This window comes from Pelobates fuscus, chromosome 4, assembly GCF_036172605.1.
Source record: "Pelobates fuscus isolate aPelFus1 chromosome 4, aPelFus1.pri, whole genome shotgun sequence".
Lineage (NCBI taxonomy): Eukaryota > Metazoa > Chordata > Amphibia > Anura > Pelobatidae > Pelobates > Pelobates fuscus.
The window spans coordinates 125,870,437-125,896,078 of record NC_086320.1 but is presented as its reverse complement, the minus strand read 5'-3'; the positions used below and the strand labels follow the sequence as shown (position 1 = coordinate 125,896,078).

General features: G+C 39.3%; 1 protein-coding gene across 2 annotated transcripts in view; it reads left to right on the top strand.

Moving 5' to 3' along the window:
• The window catches only part of AFG3L2 (AFG3 like matrix AAA peptidase subunit 2), a 66,697-nt gene that overhangs the window by 6,400 nt on the left and 34,655 nt on the right, over nt 1-25,642 (top strand). Inside the window, exons 2-10 of one of the 2 annotated variants that reach the window (XM_063451581.1) lie at nt 8,731-8,824; nt 9,670-9,747; nt 13,802-13,947; nt 14,537-14,689; nt 17,552-17,626; nt 19,214-19,338; nt 21,105-21,375; nt 22,295-22,432; nt 25,196-25,349. In XM_063451581.1, coding sequence (XP_063307651.1) covers nt 8,731-8,824; nt 9,670-9,747; nt 13,802-13,947; nt 14,537-14,689; nt 17,552-17,626; nt 19,214-19,338; nt 21,105-21,375; nt 22,295-22,432; nt 25,196-25,349 — 1,234 coding nt within the window. The remainder of the gene's footprint in view (nt 1-8,730; nt 8,825-9,669; nt 9,748-13,801; nt 13,948-14,536; nt 14,690-17,551; nt 17,627-19,213; nt 19,339-21,104; nt 21,376-22,294; nt 22,433-25,195; nt 25,350-25,642) is intronic. The other variant, XM_063451582.1, reaches the window with a different exon arrangement.

Here is a 25,642-nt window from a genome sequence, read left to right as displayed (position 1 = left end):
CATGGCCACAGTTTTTTCTAAGTTAATTTTATAGCCTGAGACACCTCCATATTCCTTTAGGAGGGAGAGTAGGTGGGGTAGGGATCTCTGGGGGTCGGTGAGTGTGACCATGACATCATCTGCATACGCAGAGACTTTGTATTCCTCCCCTCCCGCCCGTATGCCTGTTATGTTCCCATCCTCCCTTATCCTTTGCAGGAGTGGCTCTAGTGCTAGGACGAACAGCAGGGGGGAAAGGGGGCATCCCTGTCTGGTGCCGTTAGCGGGCTTGAATGGGGTCAGAGCTGTTCCTGGCACTGCGGTTTGCGCCCGCGGTTCTGTGTACAGGGCTTTTATGCCTTTGATGAATGTTTCTGGCATTCGTAGATGCCCCAAAATTGAGAAGAGGTAGTGCCACTGGACCCTATCGAACGCCTTCTCCGCGTCCAAGGATAGAATCAGAGAAGGCGTCCTAGTCCTCACCGCCCACCAAATGACATCCGCTCCCCTCCTGGTGTTTTCAAACAGTTGCCGAGATGGTACGAAGCCGACCTGATCCGGGTGGACCAGTGTTCCCAGTAGGGGGTTCAGCCGCGTCGCTAAGATTTTTGCAAACACTTTTAGGTCAAAATTTATCAGTGAGATGGGCCTATAATTCCCTGCCTCTGTTGGGTCTTTACCTGGCTTGGGGATGAGTGTGATATCTGCCGTAAGTGTTTCTGGATTAGGATGTCCTCCGTCCATCCATTCCGTGTACACCTTCACCAGCCTTGGGATCAACGTGTCTCTAAGGATTTTATAGTAGCCGTCTGGGAGCGGGGCTTTGTTTCCTTTGAGGGCTGTGATTGCCCCGTTCACCTCTTCCTCCTCTATAGGTGCTCCCAAGGTTTGTATGGCTTCCGGACTCAGTCGCGGCATATTTGTTTTAGCTACGAAATCTGCGACCGCTTGTGCATATGTCTTATTGTTTCCGTCTAATTCTGGGGAGTGGTTATAGATGTTGGCTAGGAGCTCCGTGAAGATCTGATTGATCTCCATGGGATTGTGGGTCACCTGCCCTTTTTTGTCCCGGATCGCCGTTATGGCTTTGAATTGCTGTAGTAGAGGCGTTTTTTGTGGACCAGATCTCTGCCGAGATCCTCTACCGCCGTGGACCTTATTTTGTGGCGGAGTGCCCTAAGGTCCTGGAGTTCCTGTGTCGTGGGGGTTTGTTTGTGTCCGGCTTTGGCCCTCATCAGCGCCTTTTGGAGCTCGAAGAGGGTTTCCGCTCTGTTTTTTCCGCCGGGGTGCTAGTTTGATGAGGGTGCCCCTGATGACCGCCTTATGAGCGGCCCATATCGTGGATTGTGTTAATTCCGGCGTGTCGTTTGTATCGAAATAGGTCGTCCGTTCGTCCTGAATTAGCTTTGTCACCTCGGGATCTTTTATAAGTGTGCTGTTCAACCTCCATTTCCATGGTGGTTTGGGCCCTGGGATTCTTATTATGAGCTCTGTCAGCGTGGTCTGACCACGTAATGAGGTTTATTCGTGCAGATTGGATCCATGGGATCCCTCTCTGGTTGACCAGAAATATGTCTATGCGGGAATATGTGGAGTGTGCCGCCGAGAAGAATGTGTAGTCCCTCTGTCCCGGGTGTCGCAGCCTCCAGGGGTCTAGCAATTTCGTCTTTTGTATGAACTGCGTTAGCAGCTTATCTTGTCCCCCGGCCCTTGGTGCCCTCTGGCCTCCCGTCGGTGTGCTACGGTCGACTGGTGGGCTGGGAGTCGCATTAAGGTCGCCCCCAGCACTATTATTCCGTGTGGCAGTGTGTGGATTAAGTTGTGTAACTTCATATACTTCTGTTCACTGCGAAATCTTTCGGTCTGTGTGTCCTCTCGCGTCAAGTCACATATATTAATAGACCACAACATTATATATTACATACATTATATACATGACCATGAATAACCAAATAAATAAAACATGAAATATGAACTATTCCAAACAACCCGTCCTCTAGCACTAACATGCCAAGTATGTTTTTAGTTAACATTGTGGTTTAGGCTTCCTGGTAGGGCCGGTTTACCCCGACGTTTCGGCTGCCCAGCTACCTAAGCTGTCTACAGTTCGTGGTTTTCCCTCACTTCCTTACATTATCTTGGGTACCTCTTGGGGTCTTCAGGGTGGGGGTTGAGGAAGGAGAGGGGATGTCGTCCAGTCAGTGTCGGATCTGCTGGAGATCTTACCTTCTTGTCCCATGTCCAGTAAGGTGGTGGTGGGGACGGGGGCGTATATGGCTGGGAGTGAAAAGGCCTGAGACCCTAATGTTAGAGGTTAATCGTTAGCAGGTATTAGTTTACTGGTCCCGTTTTGGGGTACCTGGCTATTTCCTTGCCCATAGGTTGGTGTTTACTCTAATGTACAGCATGGGGGGGGGGGGGGGGGAGGAAGGGGTTTACACTTGCGTGTCTGGTCGTGTTTACAGTGATTGCTGTAGCCCAATTCGGTTTCTATCAGTTTAGGTATGTACAACGGGACACAGCCCCATTCCACGGTTTTCACTGGTGCTGTCCTGTTTTCAAATGTTCAGTGGTAAAGTCAGAGTTCGTTGTTTTGTGTTTAGTTCTCTTTTTGTCCAGTCATGTGTCTCGTCTTGGCATGTTCACTCTCTTGTCTTCTTGTTCCGTCGTCTCTGGCACAGCGTCTTGTTTATGGTTTGTTTTTTTGGTGTGTTTTCAATTGTTTTTCTTGTTTTTTTTCCCCTTCTCTTTTTTCATTTTTTTATTTTATTTTTTTGTTTTATTTTTTCCGTCTTCTTTTTGTTGTCTCTTATCTGTTTTATTCCCTTTTTTTCATTATTGTTGTTGTTGTTTATTGTTTCGTCTGTTTCTTGGACTTATATTCCAGGTGTTTAGGTCTGTTTGGGTTGGGTCTTGGTAGTTTGTTTCTGTCCGTTATATATTGTCAGTCTGCTGGGAGGAAGGTCCTTTCAGGCCCTTCAAGGAGCGCCGCCGTCCTGTGCTGCTTCCTCTCTGGGCAATTGACCCAGTGCCTGGGTGCCTCTGTGGGGGAGTCGGAAATCTTCTGGGACTTCTATGCCTAAGCCGTGGAGGAAGGCCTTGGGGTCTGCTGTGGGCTGGAGTACGGCCGGCCTCGGTCCATTGAATACCAGCATTTTGAAGGGGTGTCCCCATGCGAAATTAAGGCCTTTGGCTCTGATTAGGTCGGCAATGGGTTTCCATTCCCTTCTTCTGGCTAACGTGGCAGGCGCTATGTCTTGATACAGGTGAATTGTGGAGCCTTCAAATGAGTAAGTGTGGTGGCGTGCGCTTTTGATGATGGCTTCTTTGGTGGAGAAAAATATATGGCTGCTTTGGTGGGCCGAAAATAAATAAATAAATATATATATATATATATATATATATATATATATATATATATATATTATTTTTTTTTTTTAATGAAGTGTATATATAAAAAAAAAAAGTGTGTGTGTGTGTGTGTGTATATATATATATAATATAACACATCGCTTACTTTAGTATATGAAAGAATCCTCTAGCCATATGCATGCACCATAGGTCCAACAGTGTTTGAAAACCTGCAGTTCTTCCCTAGAACATGAGATAAGAACTAGAGAGACTAAATATATTGATATTGAGATTCAGCACAAGGAAGACATAAGACATAAAATGTCAAGGGCTGGGGGTAGTATCAACCCTTGACCATACATAACCACTACAGACCGCTAGTTACTATCCTCTTTCCCCTTTCTCTTTAGCATGGCTTTGAAATAATATACTGATTATAAGAGACCAGTAATTGGATGCGAGTGAGCGCCATATCATCAGCTCACACTTGTATATTGGTTAAGGTACACTGTGCACCTTCAGATTAGGAAGACAAATTGTGAAAAGGGGAGGATGGGCTAACGAGGTGAGTTATGCTGCAGAAAGCAGCAAAAACCGGAAAATGTATTCGAATTTACAGTTTTGTTTTCTGGTAATATACCATGGCAGCACAACAATGACTACAACTCCTCCCTAATCAAAATGTACAGGAACACCTACTAATTAAATAAAAGGTACACCCCAAACCCCCTGCCCACAGTCTAGTAAAAAGCTAGCAATTCCAAATGATGGTGGGTGTGTAGTATTGCCATGGAAAAAAACACGTCCTGCGCTCAAACTCCCACTACTCTTGGGCGGCAGCAACAACCATAGTACACATCAGCCCCAATACATACAGTAAAAACCAAAGAAAAAAAGAAACCTTAGACTTTTCCTCTCAGTTTCCAAACAAGTGCTAGGTTTGAAACAGATATGGAAGATTTCCCGTGTCATAAGGAGGTTAAATTGCCAGCATCCTGAGAATGTGGAACCAAGGATGTTGAGAATAGGACCAGATGGTTAGGACTGCCACTCTTTTGTCTTTTCATTTTCTTTAGGAGGGAAAATATGAGAGGGAAAGGAAGGAATAAGTAGCACATACTTAAAAGCCACATGCAGGTCAGGATGTCCATGCACCTGACCAAAGGACCATAGAATTGAAAGAAAAAGCTCTGCACATGATGATTTCATGGTAGATGCTGTTAGGTCTGTCTATGATATACCCAACCAGTCATCAAGCAGCTTTTCCTGGAGAGACACCATTATCTGGATACAGCATAAAATATGCTACCTGTTTGAATTGACCTGGGAAAAAATGGCCATGACGCCCTAAAGTTTCTTTAGCGCCCAACACATGAGGAGATGGATGACATCAGTTCTAATGACCTCCTTGGTGATTCAGATAGGCCACAACTGAATTATCATCTATTTTGAACTTTCAACTATTTTTGGAAGAGACAAGGTTGGAAGCGGAGTAGTGCATTGTAAATTGACATTTGTTCGAATATAATTCAAGGAACTTGATTCTGAGATTGATGCCATGTTTCTTGAACATGACAAGATTGAAGGTAAGCTCCTTATTCAGTCTGGTGGTAAAGATGGTCCAAGGAATTTTCTCCAAGATTTAAACTATTGAAGAGTTTTTCTTTGATTTTCCACCATTTTGGCTTTCTTTTCCATTTCCTGATTCATGTTTTGAAAGAAGAATTTTTGAGGGATTCACAATCTCTATTCTACTGATCTTGTGAGACCTATTGTGGATAGAAGACATGCCAACAGGCTCACAAATTCTCTTTCAGGAACTGCTGAAAGAGAATCTGATGAACATTTCTTTGGAGACAAAAACCTCTCTTTTTGTAACAATCTCACTGATGGTTCTATGGTATTGAATTAAATAATTTTCTGGGATGGAATCAGATGACTCTTCTTGAAATTGATGATCCAGCCATGAGCTTGCAGAATCTTCATAACCTGTCTTGCTGTGTTTCCATGGTTTGCAAATTCTCTATCAAAATCAGGGTGTTCTAATGGAAGATGGAAATCCCTAGCAAATGAATTTTTGCAACCATGAAATCTAAAATCTAGGGGAAAGTTCTCAATGCTATATTCAGATAAATCGAGAGGGCTCTGAAATGTAACTGGGGCTGACCCACAATACATTTTAGCAAATTGTAATAACTATTGGTGATTTAGGAAATATAAATCGATGTCTATTGACTCCATAAAATCACCTGGAGACATTTTTTTGATGGAGTTCAGGGATTCTGTCTTAAATTGTCTTACAAATTCTGTATTTAGCTTGTTAAGGTCTAGAAATGAACGCTATTCCACTGAAACATGTCTTCAAACCCTTTCTTCTATATGAATTGGATAGAAGACTTGTTCTCTCAGAAGATTCAAAATAAAGTTCTATTTTCTTAGGTCCTATGGAATCTGTATACATAAAAGCAGAGTTGGATGGACAGAAGAGAATTCTAGAAAGTATCCTTGCGAAATATTTTTATAACCCATTCATCTTTTGTTAAATATTTCAGACCTCTTAGAACTGGGAAAAAACTTGCTCCCTCTCTAAAAGCCAGGGTAGGGATGTGGTGTGAAGGCCATTCTTGTTGCGAACAACTCAAGAATTGGATACAGTTCCATTCCAGAAAATGGTCTCCGAGGAATTCCTAGCCAAATCTGTAGTTCCTGTAAAAAAATAGGCTTAGTCCTGTTTCCTACGGGAAGAAAGCCTTGTGCAGCTCCTGATGCTTTCATGTAGATGTTTTCTGAATAAAAGGGGCAATGTTGTCTTTTTGGGAAGCCTGACTATATAGCTGTATTCATTTTTATGCACTCGTTTCTCACATTAATATAATGTATTCAGTATTAATTCCTTGTTGGTCTCGTGCAGAGGAAAAGGAGCACATCTCATTAGAACTTTTGCTAAGAAAGCTCCTCTTAGATGGGTTCCTTGAGGTTCTCTCTCACAGTCTTAATTAAAAGCTTAACTCTCTTGTTTAAAGAACTGTAGAGAATGAGGAGAGTTTTCATGCGTGGATGAATCCTTGTCCTCTTTAAATACTGGAGTAATATCACCACTGGAACTGGCATCATAATAAATCGGAAGTAAAGGATCCATGATGTCTGACAAGTTCATAAATACCTTCTGGTACAGCTTCATGGAAAAAGGATAATACATAAAAGAGATGAACTTGCTGTGCCTACAGCTGCTTTTGAACTTGAGGAATATAAGCAAATGCCCTCCATGGCTCCATTCTTTGAAGAGAGGGACTTGTCTTTTTCTTATAAGAGGCTGACTTGTGATGAGGCCTGGAATGAACAGTCAAAATTCAAAAAGTGGCTTACCTTGAACCTCTGCAATGCAATGTATTTTGAGAATGGCTTGCAAAATCCATAGTTTACACCATGCAACTGAAATAAACAAATTGAAAACAAAATTCTAGATAAAAAGCCAAAATAAATCTTCAGTAAATAAATAAAGTACTTATCCAAATAATTGTCTTTTTAACATTGCTATTACCCCAAAAACAATCCCCTATAATCAGAAGCAAACAAAATCTTTAAATAGTGAAAGTTGATAACATTTGCACAATTAAACACATGGCAAAATAGGAAGAATAAAAAAGCACCAAACAGACTAAACTTGTGAAATGTGGATCCAATAATTTTCTCAGAACTCGATGCAGAAATGCCCATGTACATTAGTTTATCAGCATACAATGCCCAAGGAAGGGTAAACCCAGACATTTTGTTTCTTGTTCAGTGAATTTAATACCTAATTGATTTAAGTTATTGTAATTACTAAATGCCTATTTAACCATTGCCTTGGCTTATTGCTCAATTGAGTATCTCTCGCCTTCCTTGTAGCTCAAAGTAATCCATCAGGTTACTTTGTTCATCCTTGGCTAGAGACCTTGGTTCGTGTTTCTGACTACTCTTTCGGTTTGACTCTAAGGGAACCAACCTTTAGGGGATTGCCATTGGTAAAGTTTCAATTCCTGGGTTTCCATATGGAGAGAGCCTGAAAAAGGAGCTGGAAAAAGGACATGTTCCTTTAATTAGGTAGCATTCCTGTCCATATTGAAGTGGGAGGTGTTAAATCCATCCAATTTTATTGTTTAAAGCATCTCTTATTAAATATGCACAGACCACTTAAAACTGGAAAAAATGTAACTTTGCTCCCATTCCAAGTCTGAGCTGACGTCCCATCAAGGTTGTTTCCATTTACGTGAAGTGCATCTTTTGCTGTGACCAACTTGAGAACTAGATACCTCTCCTTTCCATAACCGATCTGAGGAACTGCTTGCCAGAGATGTTCTGCCTTTAGTGTCTGTCACAATAGGAATGTCTTGCGTTTCCATAACTTGAAATGTGTTGCTTTTTGCAGGGTTTATTAACTAAACACCAAATTGCATTGAACTCGAAACAGAAGCATTTTGATCCAGGCTAATATCTCTTTTGAGGCAATTTATCACCCTATTTAGAAATATATTTCATGGTTATTATACAATGTTAAAAAAGATACAATTATTAGATTTTTTTTTTTTTTTTTTTACCCTTTTGTGTTCTTATTGTCATTTCTTTTTAAATAGCAATCTATAGCTGGGCACTATACACTAGTTGAAGTTTACTCTCTGCTGCAATTATGTTCAATCAAATGCACCATAGTTCTGTATTATACTGCTTATCAGTGTAAATGTGTACACTAGCAGTCTAACATTGTATTAGGCCTGGACAGATACCAAGGGCAAGCCCATCACGTGCATCTTATATTTTTGCAAGGGATGAACTATTTTGTACCTGGCTGTTTAATTTTTGGTATTTGGTACTCCATATAAATCGGGTGGGGGTAAGGCTGCATTTTTCACGGAGAAAGCGGTGGTATCCCTTAAGCATTTGATTTGTCACCAGTGATCCACTAATAAACAGGCTGCATGTATGTCTGCGTTTTGTGTTTTCCTTGTGTGGATTCATGTTCTACCTTGGATGCCAAATCATATACAGCTTTTCTGTAGAAAATAAAAATAATATATATGCACTCTCTCTCTCTCACTTACATTTTCTGTAATGACTGAGAACGGCAGAAAAAAAGATTCACAAAGTATAAGGCTAACATGTAGCACTGCGACTAATTTATTTTGTCTGCCAGTAATAGGCTTATCTTCATTGTATCTTCATTGTTTCACAACACCTCATTGCACAAAATTAATCAACATCCTCACCATGATAATTAAAAGTGGGATTTCACATCACTGTAGCCGCTTTTCGTCTGCTCGGCACAGCAGTGCTAAAAAAAAAAAGAGTTGTAAAAAAATTTAAATTTTTCATGTTGTGTGTTTAAGTTGCTGTGTGCAGTAATTGCAGAAAATTCTCTTCCAGATCCAGAACCTATCAACTTCATCAGAGGAAAATGCTCTGTTAACCAATGCTCTTGCAGCTTATAGAAGACTTCTCTCTTCTCAGCCGCCAAAAGGTATGCCGAAGGAGCATGGGTAATCAATTGCTGCTGCACGCCTATCATATTAAAGATCTGTTTTAAAGGCTACATTTCCTGGAATTCTCTGTGAGCTAGCAGCTGCAAAGTAGTACAAACGGATGGGTGTTCAACCATCAGTCTTCAAGTTATGAAGCCTACATCAGTGTTAATTTTGTCGAATAACAATTTTAGTTGACTAAAATTTTTGAGATTTAGTCGACTAGAACAAATATAATTTAGATGACTAAAATACAACTAAAACTTAAAGGGCATTTTAGTCAAAAGACTATAAATTAAAATTTTATGCCAAAATCAACACTGCACAGAGGGGCTGGGGAAGGGGCAAAAGAGACAGATGTTTCAACTAAATACATTAAATTTTAATCGTGTCGACTAAAATGTACTGAAAATCGTTGACTAAAATCTACTGGAGAATTAGTCAATTTAAACTAGACTAAAACAATTCAGATGACTAAAAATACAACTAAAACTAAAATGGCTTTTTAGTCAAAAGACTAACACTAAGTTGAAATTTGCCGCCAAAATTAACACTGGCCTACAGACTCCTAGTGTGTGGCAGATTTTTTTAGAAAATAGTGTATCGATCATAGAATATTTGATTTGAACTTGGGACGATAAAGCAGAGAGGAAAATGAAAAACCTCCCATAGAGACAGATTTTCAAGGTCTTCATAGAGTAACATTACATCAAATTAGTAGTTAACGCTTTGTCTAATCTTTACTGTACTATAAATGATTACTTTTATAACCTGCAAACCTGTAAAAGTATATCAATAATTTAAATATATCTTGGTATGATAGTAATTTATATTAATCTATCAGGTTTTGAGAAATACTTTCCTAATGGGAAAAATGGCAAGAAATTAAATGACTCGAAAGGAACTTCAACTGAATTAAAAGGTAATGTAATACCCTTTTTTTGCGTGCTTTGTTTTTCCCCTCCTCTTCTTCTTATTTTTTATTATCATTATTATTATTATTATTATTATTATTATCATTATCATTTATATAAAGTCAACATATCCCACTTCACTTTACAATTTGATAGTGGGTGATATAAACAGAGGTAACTAAATATTTGAACAAGAACAAGAGGTGAAGCTGGCTCTGCTCTAAGAGCTGATGATCAAGAGATTGTGAATTGGTTATGTATAAAAACTGTTGCAGTTAATGTAGCTTTTCTGGCATCTTATCTATTCGACCCCAAACTATCTGTCACTGCTCCTCTGTTATTTCCATTCTAATTTTTCCAACAAATTTGTCACTACCAGTGTACTGAGGCAGAAACATGCAAGAATTATTTAACAAAATTTACAGCTATGCTCGATGCGCTTCTTCCTGTTTGTCCAATGTATAAAATGAAATTAAAGGGTAAAAAGCCTTTCTGGTTATTCTATTAGTATTTAGGAAAATATTTAGGAAAACTGTATAGCGAGCAGCAGAGCTTAAGAGCACTGCTCAGCCCAAGAGAAGGTAAATTCAAGGTCATGACTTTAATAAAGACAGAGAGGAAAGTATCATGCTTATCACTTTCTTTTACACCCAATAGCAGCAAAAAGGAGAAACAAAACTGTATAATACATTGTAATCATCATGGTATAATAGTAGGGAATGCACAGGCACAGTTGGCAACATCACTCCCTCCCACCAATTATCTCTCAACATAGTCTATAAATAAGTCTCCACAATCTAGCATCCTCTTTCTTTGCTAATTATTATTTTATTATTTATATAGCGCCATCAAATTCCGTAGCGCTGTACCAAGGGGTGGACTAACAGACACATACCGTATATACTCGAGTATAAGCCGACCCGAATATAAGCCGAGGCCCCTAATTTTACCCCAAAAAACTGGGAAAACTTATTGACTCGAGTATAAGACTAGGGTGGGAAATGCAGCAGCTACTGGTAAATTTCTAAATAAAATTAGATCCTAAAAAAATTATATTAATTGAATATTTATTTACAGTGTGTGTATATAATGAATGCAGTGCGTGCGTATGAGTGCAGTGCGTGTATGAATGCAGTGTGTGAGTGCAGTGTGCGTGCGTATATATTAATTGAATATTTATTTCCAGTGTGTGTATATAATGAATGCAGTGTCTGTGAGTGCAGTGTGTGTATATGAATGCAGTGTGTGTGAGTGCAGTGTGTGTATATGAATGCAGTGTGTGTGAGTGCAGTGTGTGTATATGAATGAAGTGTGAGTGTGTGAGTGTGTGCAGTGTGTGAGTGTGTGCAGTGTGTGTGTGAGTGCAGTGTGTGTGTGAGTGCAGTGTGTGTGTGAGTGCAGTGTGTGTGTGAGTGCAGTGTGTGTATGAGTGCAGTGTGTGTATGAGTGCAGTGTGTGTATATGAATGAAGTGTGTGTGAGTGCAGTGTGTGTATATGAATGAAGTGTGAGTGTGTGTGATGCAGTGTGTTTGTGTATGTGTTGGTGGGGGTGGGCATTTAATATATTATTAATTATTATTATTTTTTATTATTATTATTTTTTTGTATTATTATTTAATTATTATTATTATTTTTTTTTTTTAATTATATTTTTTTTCGTCCCCCCTCCCTGCTTGATACATGGCAGGGAGGGGGGCTCCTTCCCTGGTGGTCCAGTGTCATTGGTAGTTCAGTGGGGGGAGAGGGGGGCTGGCAGAGCTGTTACTTACCTGTCCTGCAGCTCCTGTCAGCTCTCTCCTCCTCTGCGCGGTCTGTGCAGCTCCTTCTGTCAGCTCCCAGTGTAAGTCTCGCGAGAGCCGCGGCTCTCGCGAGACTTACAGTGGGAGCTGACCGAGGTGCTGAACAGACGGCGCGGAGGAGGAGAGAGCTGACAGGAGCTGCAGGACAGGTAAGTAACAGCTCTGCCAGCCCCCCTCTCCCCCGGTCTGTATTATGGCAATGCAAATTGCCATAATACAGACTCTGACTCGAGTATAAGCCGAGTTGGGGTTTTTCAGCACAAAAAATGTGCTGAAAAACTCGGCTTATACTCGAGTATATACGGTAATTGGAATCAGACAAATGAACGCACAGGAACAGGTTGAGGGCCCTGCTCAATGAGCTTACATGCTAGAGGGAGTGGGGTGTAGTGACACAAAGGGTATAAGTAGGTTTAATGAAATGGGTTGCTAGAAAAGTAATCACTGAGAACTTATTTTTGACAGTTGCAGAGAGGTGTCATGGGGTGGGGGGTTGAAAACGGAGTGGAGACTGTGTGAAAGTCTAACTAGGAAGTCTTGGAGGCGAGTATCAGATGTGGGAGTACGGACAGAGGATAGACTTGGGAGAGCGCAGGGATGAACTACCCCTAATCTTCAGAAGGGAACACACTCCTCCCATCCTTTGGCAAACATTGCGTCAAACCCATCTGCTTTTCAAAACCGCTATCATCTATATGCACACAGAAACCCCCACAACTATGGGGAGTCGCACACAAAAACCTAGTCCGGCACCTCAGCGTAACAGCCTGACGGCGGCAGGCGCAGTCCAAAATGACTCCCACAACACAGACGCCATCCCGCTCTCCAGCCCACTCATCTACACTAACCAAGCACAATACCGGGAACCGATGCAGCACGAGACAACACATTTGCCACCAAGCGAGACCTACAAAACTGGGTACAGGACTTCCAGGAAGAGCTGGCGTCAGACGTGGGAAAACTGGAAGCGGACACGCAAAATTTCACTGATCGGGTGCAAGCGACGGAGGTAGACATCAAGGACAAAGCGGCATGAGAAACGCAATTCACCAACTACAAACCACCCAGCAAAGTCTGTCGCTACAAATGTCCCACCTATGAGGACTGCGCCTCCGACGCAACCACATTAAAATTCGAGGCATACCTATAATGTCTTCAGTCAGTATCCAAAAGAAAAAAAAAATAAATCCTAGATGTAATGGCTACTTGGCAGTATGTTTTCCATATATATTGAAATATTCACTTCTGCTTTTTTCCCAAGTAACCTTTTAAGCCATTGCTGTAATGCAGTTTGACACAGATCATGCAAATAAATAAACAAGGAGTCACCAACATATTGTGTTAAGTATTTGATTCTTGTTTCATATTCCTTGAGATGTATACCACACACAAATTACTTTTATTTGGAAAGGTTGGATAAGTGGTGATTTCACAGGATTTGCTATCTACAAATATTAAGCTTGAGTCCCTGACGAAGATGTAAAACCAAATTTATTTTTCATCAATTGATTGAGGAATTTTTAAACTAAATTCACAATTTCCAGAGGTCTGGAAATTCAAGTTCATTTCAGCAAATGATCAGAAATGGGGAAGCACTTAAAGGACCACTATAGGCACCCAGACCACTTCCGCTCAATGAAGTGGTCTGGGTGCCAGGTCCATCTAGGGTTAACCCTGCCTGCTGTAAACATAGCAGTTTTAGAGAAACTGCTATGTTTACATTAGGGTTTATCCAGCCTCTAGTGGCTGTCTCATTGACAGCCGCTAGAGGCGCTTCTGCGCTTCTCACTGTGATTTTCACATTTTCACTGTGAAGTTCTTCCTGAGTTTCTCGGTCTAACGTCACTGGTTCAGAGTAATATTAGTCGAGACAAAGACAATTGGGATTTAGCCATTGGAAGGCTCTGTAACGAAATGGTCCTGTAGCTGAAAGTAGACTGGTTATCCTGGCCAAATTGCTCAATGATGTGTAGTCAGTTCTAGGTTTGTTACATTTCTTTAACCCCTTAAGGACACATGACGTGCCTGACATGTCATGATTCCCTTTTATTCCAGAAGTTTGGTCCTTAAGGGGTTAAACAACTTTACTTTTGAATTTGGTATGCTTGGGTTTCTTACTCTAAATTGCACTTTTTTTTGGTCTTTGCTTTTATTGTGAGTAAAAGAAAGATATTGGCATAATATAAGCCCCTGTGTCTTGTGATAAAAATTATGTTTTTGTTTATCAAATATCCGTACAATATTCCAGTATTATCTGTTTAGATGCTAAAGGCAATGGAAACCAAGCAAAGCGCAATGAAAACCAGCATTCGTCAGGAGGGGGAAGTGACTCAACTGGAGGGGGCAAGAAAGGTGGAAAAGGAGGAGGAAAGAAAGAAGACTCCACTTGGTGGACAAGACTGCAGAAGGTTTAGTTTTAATTCTCTTGAGTATTCACCTAATTGAAGAATGATTATATTACTTAGTCTTTGTTCTTTGCAATGTTTGCAGTGGTAAAAGTTGCATTAGAGACAAAAAACAACAACAGCAAACAATGGTTATATTGCATGAATCTCGCCTAGTGGGTGGTCATAAACGCTTCTGCTAAAGCTGAGAAAGACATTTAATAGCAAGTTTACCTTGCATGCACTTAATACAATTGCGATGAAAATACACACCACCTGGTAGACAGTAACATTGTGCTAGTCAGTTACCTTAAAAAACAAGGTAAGTTATCTTTATGACTTCCATGCCATGCACTTTGGAATGGCACTTGCACCATTTTGAGGATGGAAGCAACAAACTCTGACTTGGTTAGGTTCCCAAATATGAGCCCGTCTCTGGAGCATGCTAATTACAAAAAAATTGCTAAAGCTTTAATGTAACCACTACAAGACTCAACTGGGAAGGAATATTTTACAAAATTCCTTAGTTTTCTTTCCCACCTATTTTGGTTATTGCCTATGATGATCTTGCAATGTTTCCTTTTGAATAGGTTTGTGATTTTTGCCTTTTTAGGGTGAAATACCGTGGGATGATAAGGAGTTCCGCTTTTACTTTATGGCAAGTGCCGGGTTATGGGCTGGTGTTACCTATTACATCTTCTTCAGGAAGTCTGGCAGAGAAATCACTTGGAAAGATTTTATTAATAACTACTTATCGAAAGATGTGGTGAGTCAACTGGCTGGTAATTGTAACGTGTACAGTGGGAGTCTTGTGTGTGTACGGTATTATCTTCACCATAGAAATCATGTTAAAGTGTTGCATCTAAAAGAGAGGGCATAGTAATGCACGTGGGGATGATTATTATACACGTGTGCAAAAATTAACGTTTTGTTTTAATAAAATTCCCGGCAATCGTCCAACAAATCTATTTCCTTTACAAATGAACTAAATCAGGATCATCTGAAATAAAATCCTTGTATTAGGGTGTTAATTTGGATGATTCTAATTCGGTTTGTTTGTGAAATGATTCATTTGACTGTCAGGAATTTTATTTTGACGAATTGCTGTACGTTAAATTTTTGTGCATGTTTAATTATTAATGTGTAGCTTAGACACCAAAGTAGATCATGACCACATAATCTGGTATATTAGTGAGAAACAGTGTTTTAATTGCCGTTAGTTTCTCCATGGTTTGATCCCGTATCAGCTGCTTCTTAATTTATTAATCTTGGATGTAGTCTTATACATAGTGAACTTGCCAACTTGTGTGTGTATCTATATTCCAAAAGTACGTTTGGCACTATTCCCAATGGTTGGAATCCAATATCAGCTACTACCATGGTGCGAACCCGCGATATATATATATATAATTTCTTTTTTTCCTGGATTTGAAAATTATAACTTGGTTTATTGTGCAAAAAAGATCAGAGGATCGACGTTTCGACCTCTAAAAGGTCTTTCTCAAGATCAGAAAATTGCAAATTATAGCAGTGTGAATATATACATAAATCAAATAAAAACTTAACAATAACTGCTAAATTTCACAAAATGCCAATAATCCGCTATAAGAGAAATAAGAACTTCCGTGACCTGCTGGTAAAAGGCGATCCTATTCACCGCTACAAAAAAGTGATAACTCTGAAACGTGGTTGCTTTAAGAGTTATTGTATTCAAGGCCATCGCTCAACCATCAACACTGCCTACCGAGATCAAAAGACTGATAAACCAGTTGCCAAGCACTTTCTTATGATAGGGCATAGTCTCCCGTCTCTCCTTCGATTCATTGCTATAAATCATGTCCCCCCTTTACCCCGTGGGGGTGACAGATCTCGAGCATTACTGCAACATGAGGCTTACTGGATACATCATTTGAACACTGTAGGTGTGGATGGTTTACATAATATGAGCCAATTTAAGTAAGATTTTTTTTCCTAGCCTGATCTATCAACAATAGAATGTTATAGTATTTCTGTCCCACAGTCACCTTTTTGTATCTGTGGGAGTCTATGCTTCTGTTTTAGGAATATATATATGTTTGACTCAGGGCACGTAGGAAGCTATTTCTCACTATATGCACGGTTTGTTTCACTTTTGTATGGCACATTTAGGATGCATTTATGTTTTACGGACTTCACACATCCATATGGGTGTTTGCCCATGCCAGCTTCCGCGGTCCCTGCATGATCCTCCGTCTCGGAAGATTAGCTTTAGGCTTTCTATATGAATCACTGGTGCTTGGTCACCCCTGGCAACGGTTCCCTGGTTACCACATTGTTTACCGCAGTGACGCAGCGTGATGACGTCACATGCGGTCTTCCTTCACTTCTGGGTTTACAATCGGGTGGTGGAGATCCACTTCACATTATTGGAACTTTTTTAATTTTTTTTTTTATTTACTTCACATTATTGGAACGTTTTTATTTGATTTATGTATATATTCACACTGCTATAGTTTGCAATTTTCTGATCTTGAGAACGACTTTTTAGAGGTCGAACCGTCAATCATCGGATCTTTTTTGCTATATATATATCCGATATCCTGATGAAAGTCCACAGGCTGGACTGAAACGTCGATTTTTTTATGCGATTTCATTAAAAGTTATATTTTAAACTGAAGAAATTCCGTGAGGGCAGCCATTCTATTTTGTATTTGGATATTTGGAGCCCTGGTAATGCACCCGGTTCATTGCAAGAACTTAAGGACAGCTTGAGTGCAAGGTATTATATATGTTTTTATATATATATATATATATATATATATATATATATATATATATATATATATATATATATATATATATATATAAATCTCTCTCTCTCTCTCTCTCTCTCTCTCTCTCTCTCTCTCTCTCTCTCTCTATATCTATATCTATAGAGAGAGAGATATGTAAATGTCTATTGTAGGGGTTAAGGGGAGATGTTTACTGTCATTGTATGTCTCACTACTGTGACAACAGTCATGTATGTCTGAAGGTAGGATCTTAGAACTATACTGATTTGAAGTCTGAATTTTTCCCTGTTTCTTAGGGGAAATAATTGTATGGATGATATCACCACCCATGCGCTATAAGATTCTAAATTGTGACTATATACATATTCTCAGGGGCATTGCTAACTTCCCAAAGAAAAACTCTGTAACCCTACCCTAAAATTCAGTCCCAGGAGCCATATCCCCAGCTCTCTCTGTGTAAACTTTGCCAACTATGCAAGCCATGATCTCACAAAAAATTGCCAGAAACAAGAACATACTGAATTGTCAGGTATTCAATACAGTTCTGCCTAAACACACTACATAAGCAATGAAAAGTGGTACAGTGCAGTTTCTCTGCCCAGCCCTCCTCCCCCCAATGTCTGTCACCTGGGTGCTATTATTCTATCCCCTTTATTAATGTGGAGGAGCTCTTTTTGAGTTAGCTTCTCCTTTAAAATAATCTAAAATGGCATAAATGTTTCTTTTATTTCTAGATTATTCAGTTTTAACTATGTTGTATATTACCTGCATTTTCCCCTTTTTATAATGTTTGATATAGTGAATAAATAATTGTGAGTAATGTCACATTAGCGTTTCTTTTTTTTGTTTTTGTTTAGGTAGATCGTCTTGAGGTGGTGAATAAACGTTTTGTAAGAGTCGTCTTTACACCAGGAAAAACGCCTGTTGATGGGGTAAAGTTGCTTCTTTATATTTTTTCTTACTTAAAGGAACACTATAGTGTTAGGAGTACAAAGCTGTATTTCAAACACTATGGTGTCACTTCGCCTCTGCGCATGTGTGGCGAGCACTGCATATGTATAAGGGCTTCCCCATAGGAAAACATTGACTCAATGCTTTCCTATAGGGACTTGTAATATGCTGGATATCCTCATGCAAAGGGGGTGACGAGAAGTGGACACAGCACAGAGTAGTGTTTTTAAAAAGGGGGTTAAGCCTCCAGTAGTCTTGAGTATTGCTCCAGGAGCAACAATCTTCAAAGGTTGAAGGGTTCCCAGACAAGAGAACAGGTGGATCCAGGGGGACAAAACCTCCAGGTCTGCATTGTCATGAGTAGTCACAGTCCGTTTGTCCAAGTCGTCAGATTTGAATAATTGTTAGCTTGATACCTTAATCCTAGCAATACATTGATTAAATCAAAACATCAGGAGGATAGGTTCTTTAGAAAAGTTATAAAATCCAGCGCACTTGTTCATTCACTAAACAGCAATTTCAAGTCTACCAGAAAGTAATGGTTTTATTTAAAAATGCCTTACCTAGGCAAAAAATTATGGGGGGTTTAGTTACAATACATGATCATACATTGCAAGAAACCTGTTACAAAATCAATGTACCCCATTCTTGGCAGGTCCTACTCTAACAGCCTAATGCCTGCTCTTGTGAGATTAATCCACTTATTTGGGAAATTCTTCCTCCTGATACTCTCTGCAGGTCAAGGCTAAATAGATCATATATTGTAACTAAACCCCCATTATTTTTTTTGCCTAGGTGAGGTGTTTTTAAATACAACTATTACAATCTGTGAAATTTGAAATCATTGTTTAATGAATAAGCGAGTGCGCTGGATTGTGCATTTTGTATGTTGCATCTATTGGCCCCAGCAGCACCCTATAATGTATGCATGTTCACCTGAGTGCAGCCCTCTTGGTTTTATATTTATATCGTTTTTGTGGGTTTTATATTTATATAGTTTGGATTTTATTTTATATTTTATATTATATGCAAAGCTAAAAAGATTGAAAAAGTACAATTTTGTGCAGTCATAATAATCGTAAATTGCATCGCTGAATCTGTGGAGTGTTATAGAATGAACAGATGAATAACTAATGCATTCATTTTGTAAAGCAGGTTTGTACATTTCTCGTATTCTGAAGTCCCTAGTTTAAAGAGCATCTGAAAATAAAAAATATTAAGTATGTAAAGGATATCTCCTTTTTCTTTTTTTTTTTCTTTTTTTTTTTTTTTTAATCCAGCATTCATATTCCAACTATTTAGAAGAAAAATATGCAAAATACACAATGATATAATTAAAAGCTTGCATAGTAACACATTTTATTTTATTAGTATGCAATCAGTCTGTCTACACCAATTTTATTGACTCACGTTTATCCAGTGTTTTTTTGCACTTTCTTTAACCCTTTTAATGTTTAGTTGTTCTTGCATTGCACTGAATGTAATCACCAAGAACTCTGTCTAGTTAGATGGGAACAGTTCATGATATTTTCCACTCTTGTGTTTTTTATTTTTTTTTTATTTTATAGCAATATGTCTGGTTTAATATTGGCAGTGTGGACACCTTTGAAAGGAATTTGGAAACTGTGCAGCAAGAGCTTGGTATAGAGGGAGAGAACAGATTACCTGTAGTGTATGCAGCTGAAAGTGATGGGTAAGATTAATTGTATTATTCCAGATACAGCAATCAGGCTCCCGTTATCTGCTTGTGTTGCACATTGCGTGATTTTCAAAGTTTTGTTTGTTTTCAGAAAATAACCTGTCAACATATAGAAATCGTTCTTTGTGAAAATATAGGAGTTTGCCCTTCCTTCCTTTTCCTTGTAACTCTTGCAGCATATATTCACTGGTTTGTCTGTCAATCTATCTGTCTCATTCCATCATTGTTCGTTTATGTAACCGGCCTGTCAGGCATGTTGCCAATGAAGTCACACAACTTTTTATACAAGGCTTACCATTTAAAAAGTTAAATTTTGTGTGTGTTAGCGCCGCTGTGTAAAAGAAGAAAGCTCCTTATACAAAATAACCCATTGGAGTAGGAATAAAATAGTCTAGAACTTATTTATGTAATTACTAAACTCTGTCACTCTTGTTTCATAGGTTTTATAAGTTGTTGGCTGTTTAATCACAATGCTGTATTGTGTCTAAGATGCAGTCACATAAAAAGTTGTGACAATGTCCTTGTAACCCAGTGGTTACCACGATGATCCACAGTATTGCTGACTTAGTGTTACGCTAAGATGACCTAAGCTTTACATGGCAATTTGCTTTTAGAGCTGCTTGCTAGTGTTTAGGCACTAGAGCAAACTTACACATCCACAGTATGTTCTGGTACACATGAGGACATATCAAACATATCCATCGACGCTATATGCTGGATATATATTGGTATTGTAAACAAATATCAGGAACTGATGATGTTGCACATTAATCAAACTTCTGTGTTGGTGTCTCAGCTTTGAACTAATGCATTGTTTCCACTTTGTCAGGTCTGGTCAATGCATTTAATGTTCTGCTAAAATTAATATGTGTGGCTCCATACCGGCCTTCATCCTGTTATCCTTTTTACTGGAGATTTATCATCCGTTCCCAATGTCTTGTTTTTTTTTTTTGGCATTGTTTAGTTTGAACAGAAATAAAGATCAAACAACATAACAGCTTTCATAATACAGTGCAAAAGTACGATAATTTTTTTCATAAATCGGTTGAAGATTGCAGGGTTATGCAACATTACATACGGGATTCAATACAGTGTGATGAAATGTACTCTTCCAGTTGTTGGCATTCAGAATACATATGTGGAGGAGACATTGTTATCATACAACACATAGAACTACTACATGAAAAAATTTGAAATGTGCTAGACATGCTTCACTCGGTGAGGCTTGTTATGTCCCAGCTCATGTCGGATCCAAAATGGATGCTTAAGATGTAAACAGTGGTATCATCACCAACATACACTGTATTGGTCCACTCGTTCCACCACTTGCAGTAGAGACCAGCAACAAAACAATTCCCAAAGCGATTAGGAGAGAGAAGTGAGGGAGGAGGAAAAGGAAAGAAGAAAGTAAGAGAAGGTACCCATGGTCCAGATGTAAGGTATCAGGATTTCCATGCCTCTTATAATTACATCAGACACTATATGTCACTTGTGGTAATACCCAAAGTATAACACATATATACATATCATCATTTTATCGTTTGCTACTTTTTGTGTGTATGTGTGTTAATAATGGTCATAAGGAGAGTTAGGAATGATACAACGTACAATTCTTCCAATGTTTACAGTGAGCACCATCCTTGCCTCTTGGTTTACAGGTTTTTCAAAGGTGATCTGTAGAATCAACATAATACATTTTACATAATTGTATTTGTCTTCGGTAATTGATTAGAAGTTTTTATTTATTTTTTTTATTCTAGCTCCTTCCTTCTAAGCATGCTTCCTACTGTCCTCATTATTGGTTTTCTCCTGTACACTGTGAGACGTGGTCCAGCTGGTGGAAGGCCCGGTCGTGGAATGGGTGGTCTCTTCAGTGTTGGAGAAACAACTGCCAAGGTACTCAAGGATGAAATTGATGTGAAGTTCAAGGATGTGGCTGGATGTGAAGAGGCAAAACTGGAAATTATGGAATTTGTTAATTTCCTCAAAAATCCAAAGCAGTATCAAGATTTAGGTGCCAAAATCCCCAAGGTAAATGCTGACTATTCAGTACTATGATGAAATATTAAAACTCTTCTTGGGATTACTGCATGCTCTCAACAACTTTTTAGTGTCATGCACTGTTCTAAATGGGTTATTAATAGTTATTGCTAAAATTAAATGAACTGATTTTCATTGTAAGCTGTTTAATTTCCAGTTGAACATAGACCTTGTGGTTTTTCAGATTGTAACATGGTTATGTGAAATGAAAGTGCTAGTTCAACAAATGCGTATTGTTGGGTGTTATCCCATTTGACACTTGATATTATCCTGTCTCCCATCACTGATATGTCATTATTAAAGCAGTAACCAGGGCTTATTACAGTTCTATAGGTCTGACCTATATGGAAATCATGGGAGACCATATGCAGGGCAAAAGTGATCAAATCTAAGATAGATAGCATGGCTTTATTGTGGGATTTGGTTTATTCTTGAGCAGGATGATAACTCGGTAAAGGCTTCTGAACTTTGTGTGTTAATCTTATTGCCCACTAAACAGTGTTTCTTCTTGTGATTCTGCTTAATCATATCCTGGGCTTGCTTTTGTAAAGAAGTTTTAATTTGTGAAATGTATTACTGCTGTATACAATACAAGCTGCATGTCAAATACTAATAATGCAATTATTAACACTAATGTTAGTAGCAGCGAAGAAGGTGGCACTAGGGTGATAGCCTGAATATTTACCTATTCTTATCCCCCCAAACTCAGTCTGCTTCCTTAGAGTTTAGTCTTGTCCCAGGTTATAGGCAGGGAGCAGTGTAACTGATGTTTGAGGTTTAATTTAAATAAAATAATTTGTCGTATGCGGCTTACAATGTCTTCAAAGACATTTTAGATTTCTTTTTCACATTGTAACAGTCTTGCTATTCTTTAATTTTGTGTATTTAATATTTACTTACTGTTTTCAAGGGTGCAATTTTAACTGGTCCTCCTGGCACTGGAAAAACACTTCTGGCAAAAGCAACAGCAGGAGAAGCCAATGTCCCTTTCATTACAGTCAACGGTTCTGAGTTTCTAGAGATGTTTGTTGGTGTTGGTCCAGCAAGGGTAAGTTGATGAATGCAAGGACCCCCCTCGGCGCTCTGTTAATGTCTGAAGGTGGGAAAGAACTTGGCAGAAGTACACTTGTCAATAACCTATATTTATCTGTGAATGAAAAACAAGGGTCACTGTTTCCTCCTGGGTATAACATGGCTCTTTATTTATTGCTTGGGTATTTATAATGTGTTTGTACTCTGGTTTGCATGTGTCTTCTACAAACCTTTTAGTAACGGTCACTTGAAAACATCTCTTGTCACCAACAAAGCCTTGCATGCACGCACTCCATACATTGTCCTGGCAAAAACCACCCGATACCTGGTATTCCCATTTAACTTACTTTGTGATTTAACATGCATGTACAGTTAGTTTGTGCTGGGGCTTAGGAAAATGAAATTTAAAATATTTATCGTGCTTGTTATGCTAAAGGGGAGAATACAATTTACTGAAGTGGAAAATCTTTAAGCACATTAAAATGATGTTGCATCTTTAATGTCAATTACCGGCATGTGGATGGTTTATACTCTGGAAAAATTATTTGTGTTGGAAAGATGACTAATGATACAAGTATATGCACACTTGGTTTGTCACAGGAAGCCCTACTAAACAGCACTGCATGTATAGTTACCTATAACTGTTTTATACTAGGAGTCTGATAACAGACTACTCTGACCACACAAAGTGTGATGGGGGGAAATATTCTGTGCTTTTTCACATGATACTAGATAAGTTATTACATTTACATTAGCATAAACCCCTTCCAAGTCTCTCATTTATAAATACAGAGACCCAACCCTATTTTGGTTGAATTCTATTTCCTGTAACATTATGATATGAGTGCTTAGCTCACACACAAACCTAATTCAAGTAAAACAGATAGGGGAACGCATTCATAGGTGCAATTGGTTTCCATCTCTTCAATTTGCAGTTTAATTTGATGCTGCTTGTTAGTGCCTTGCACGTTTGTGGGTAGTCACTAAATATGAGCTCTAATGTGCACATATTGAAATATCATACACACATACATTGCTCCTGCTCAGACCAGGAAAAGACTTTATCAATCAGTTTTCTTTCAGATTTACATCTGATAAATAGTAATTTAAATAGAACAAAAATGGGGACTTCCCATCATTGTACATATGGTTACCAAAGACAGATAGACCACACTTACCCCCAATCACCCCAGCACTCACCACATCAATAAAAATATTGGACAAAATAGCGCTGAAACACTACTTAACCTCTGACCCCTCCCCTCCCCTCTCACGCAATTGTAACGGAACACCTCCTTTGAACCTGGTATGTCACTCCAGGACTTGTCCTATGTGTCGGCTTGGGAGAGGGACCCTGGGTCCACCGGAGGACCCGTCTTACTGGGGAGATATACGGGAAGCGACAGCTTCGGTCTCCATTTGTGTAAATCATAAAGGCGCAGTAGAGATGGACAAACTCTCTGACATAGTACACGACACTACAAAACACTTTTTTTACAAAATCTGGGACCCATAGATCCTAGAATCCAACCTCCCAACCTAAATCACTGGAGAGACGGGAGAGGCGAACGGCAGGACCACCCACAGCCGGTCCTCCCAGACCTCTCCCCCCCCCCCCCCCGAACCCTTCTACCCTCACCCCGTTTTTCTTTCTTTCTCTTCCTCACCTTCCTTCATCCTCTCAATTTCCCAACCGCCACTCCTTATTGAATCATGATCCCTATCGGCTCAGTCTTCACCACGCCTTTCACTTGGGATGGGGGACACTGGCTTGACCACATCGGGACGAACGCTGCCAATAGGCAAGACGGCAGAGGCACCCTGAGGGGAACAGAGCCTTGCACACATAGCCACCGACAAAAACAGCACCTCCGGGGGATGCCCTCCCCGATACTGGGCTCTAAAAACCTGGCTCTACCCACACCACCGACATACCACAGGAGGACCATCCACGATGGCCAACCCTCGACAATCTGAACAGGCACTAAGCTGCAACGGTTAAGATGTGAACCTTTTTCACTTTCCCCTATTGGTATAATACCTCCGACATAAGCCAAATACCCCAATGCAAAGTCAACTTGTTATATGTTCTAGAATACTGTTTAAATATTACTACGATCACCACTATTATATTTCATTCTGTTCATTTCGCATGGTTAGTGAAACATTCATATGCCTCTACATTGTACCAACTTGTTCTGTGTTCAAGACAACTGTATAATTGTCACTACTGTTATTACTATTACGTATACCCAACTTCTTTTTTTTTTTACTGTTGTTACAACACCTTTTGAAAAAGACACATGCCTCTACATGACACCGCTCTATTTTAAGCTCAATATTATTGTTTAATTGAAACTACTGTTACCACTTTTCTTACTGTTTTGTCAACACTGTCTATTTCAAAAATTTAAAATAATGTTTAAAAAAAAAAACAAAAAAAACTCCAAAGAACAAAAAATGGACAGTGGAGTGTTCCTTTTAATTTATAATAAATATAAGGTCAAGTGACCTAGAGTCCATGACCGGTCTTTATCAAAGTTTAAACCAACAGAGAAAAGAAGGAAGGGAAACGGATTAAGGAAAGTGTGGTGAGAGGTAAAGTGAGAGGAAGGGAAGAGATGATGGTGAGTTATAGAGAAAAGGTGGGGAGATCAGATATCTTATTGGAGAAAGGGTAAAACAAAACTGTATTTTTGTCCATGTATTCATGTTGTTTTGGTATTAGTATCAGAAGTAGTAAAAAAACACTTATAATCATCCTTGTCTTTTTTTCTAGGTGCGTGATTTATTTGTCATGGCTAGAAAAAATGCCCCTTGCATTCTTTTTATTGATGAAATCGATGCAGTTGGTAGGAAGAGAGGACGTGGAAACTTTGGAGGGCAAAGTGAGCAGGAAAACACTCTCAACCAACTTCTGGTAGAAATGGATGGTAATTTTTCTATTACTCTTTTTCCTCTTTCACTCGGTGAAATATTATCTCTAAACTCTTAAGTGTCCTAAATTTTGTTTTCTCGAGTCTTATATCTATGGTAGTCGTATCTTGATAGACTTTACTTTCTCTTCCTACATTAACCTCCGTTACCGCCACAGTACTGTAAGTATCCCTTGCTTCCTGAAAAGCTGAATACCAACATCAAGGCTTACAACTGACCTACTCTCCTAGCCAGACTTTAACGGTTACATGTCACTGCAAGTCTGCAGCATGCATGGCACATTTAGCAG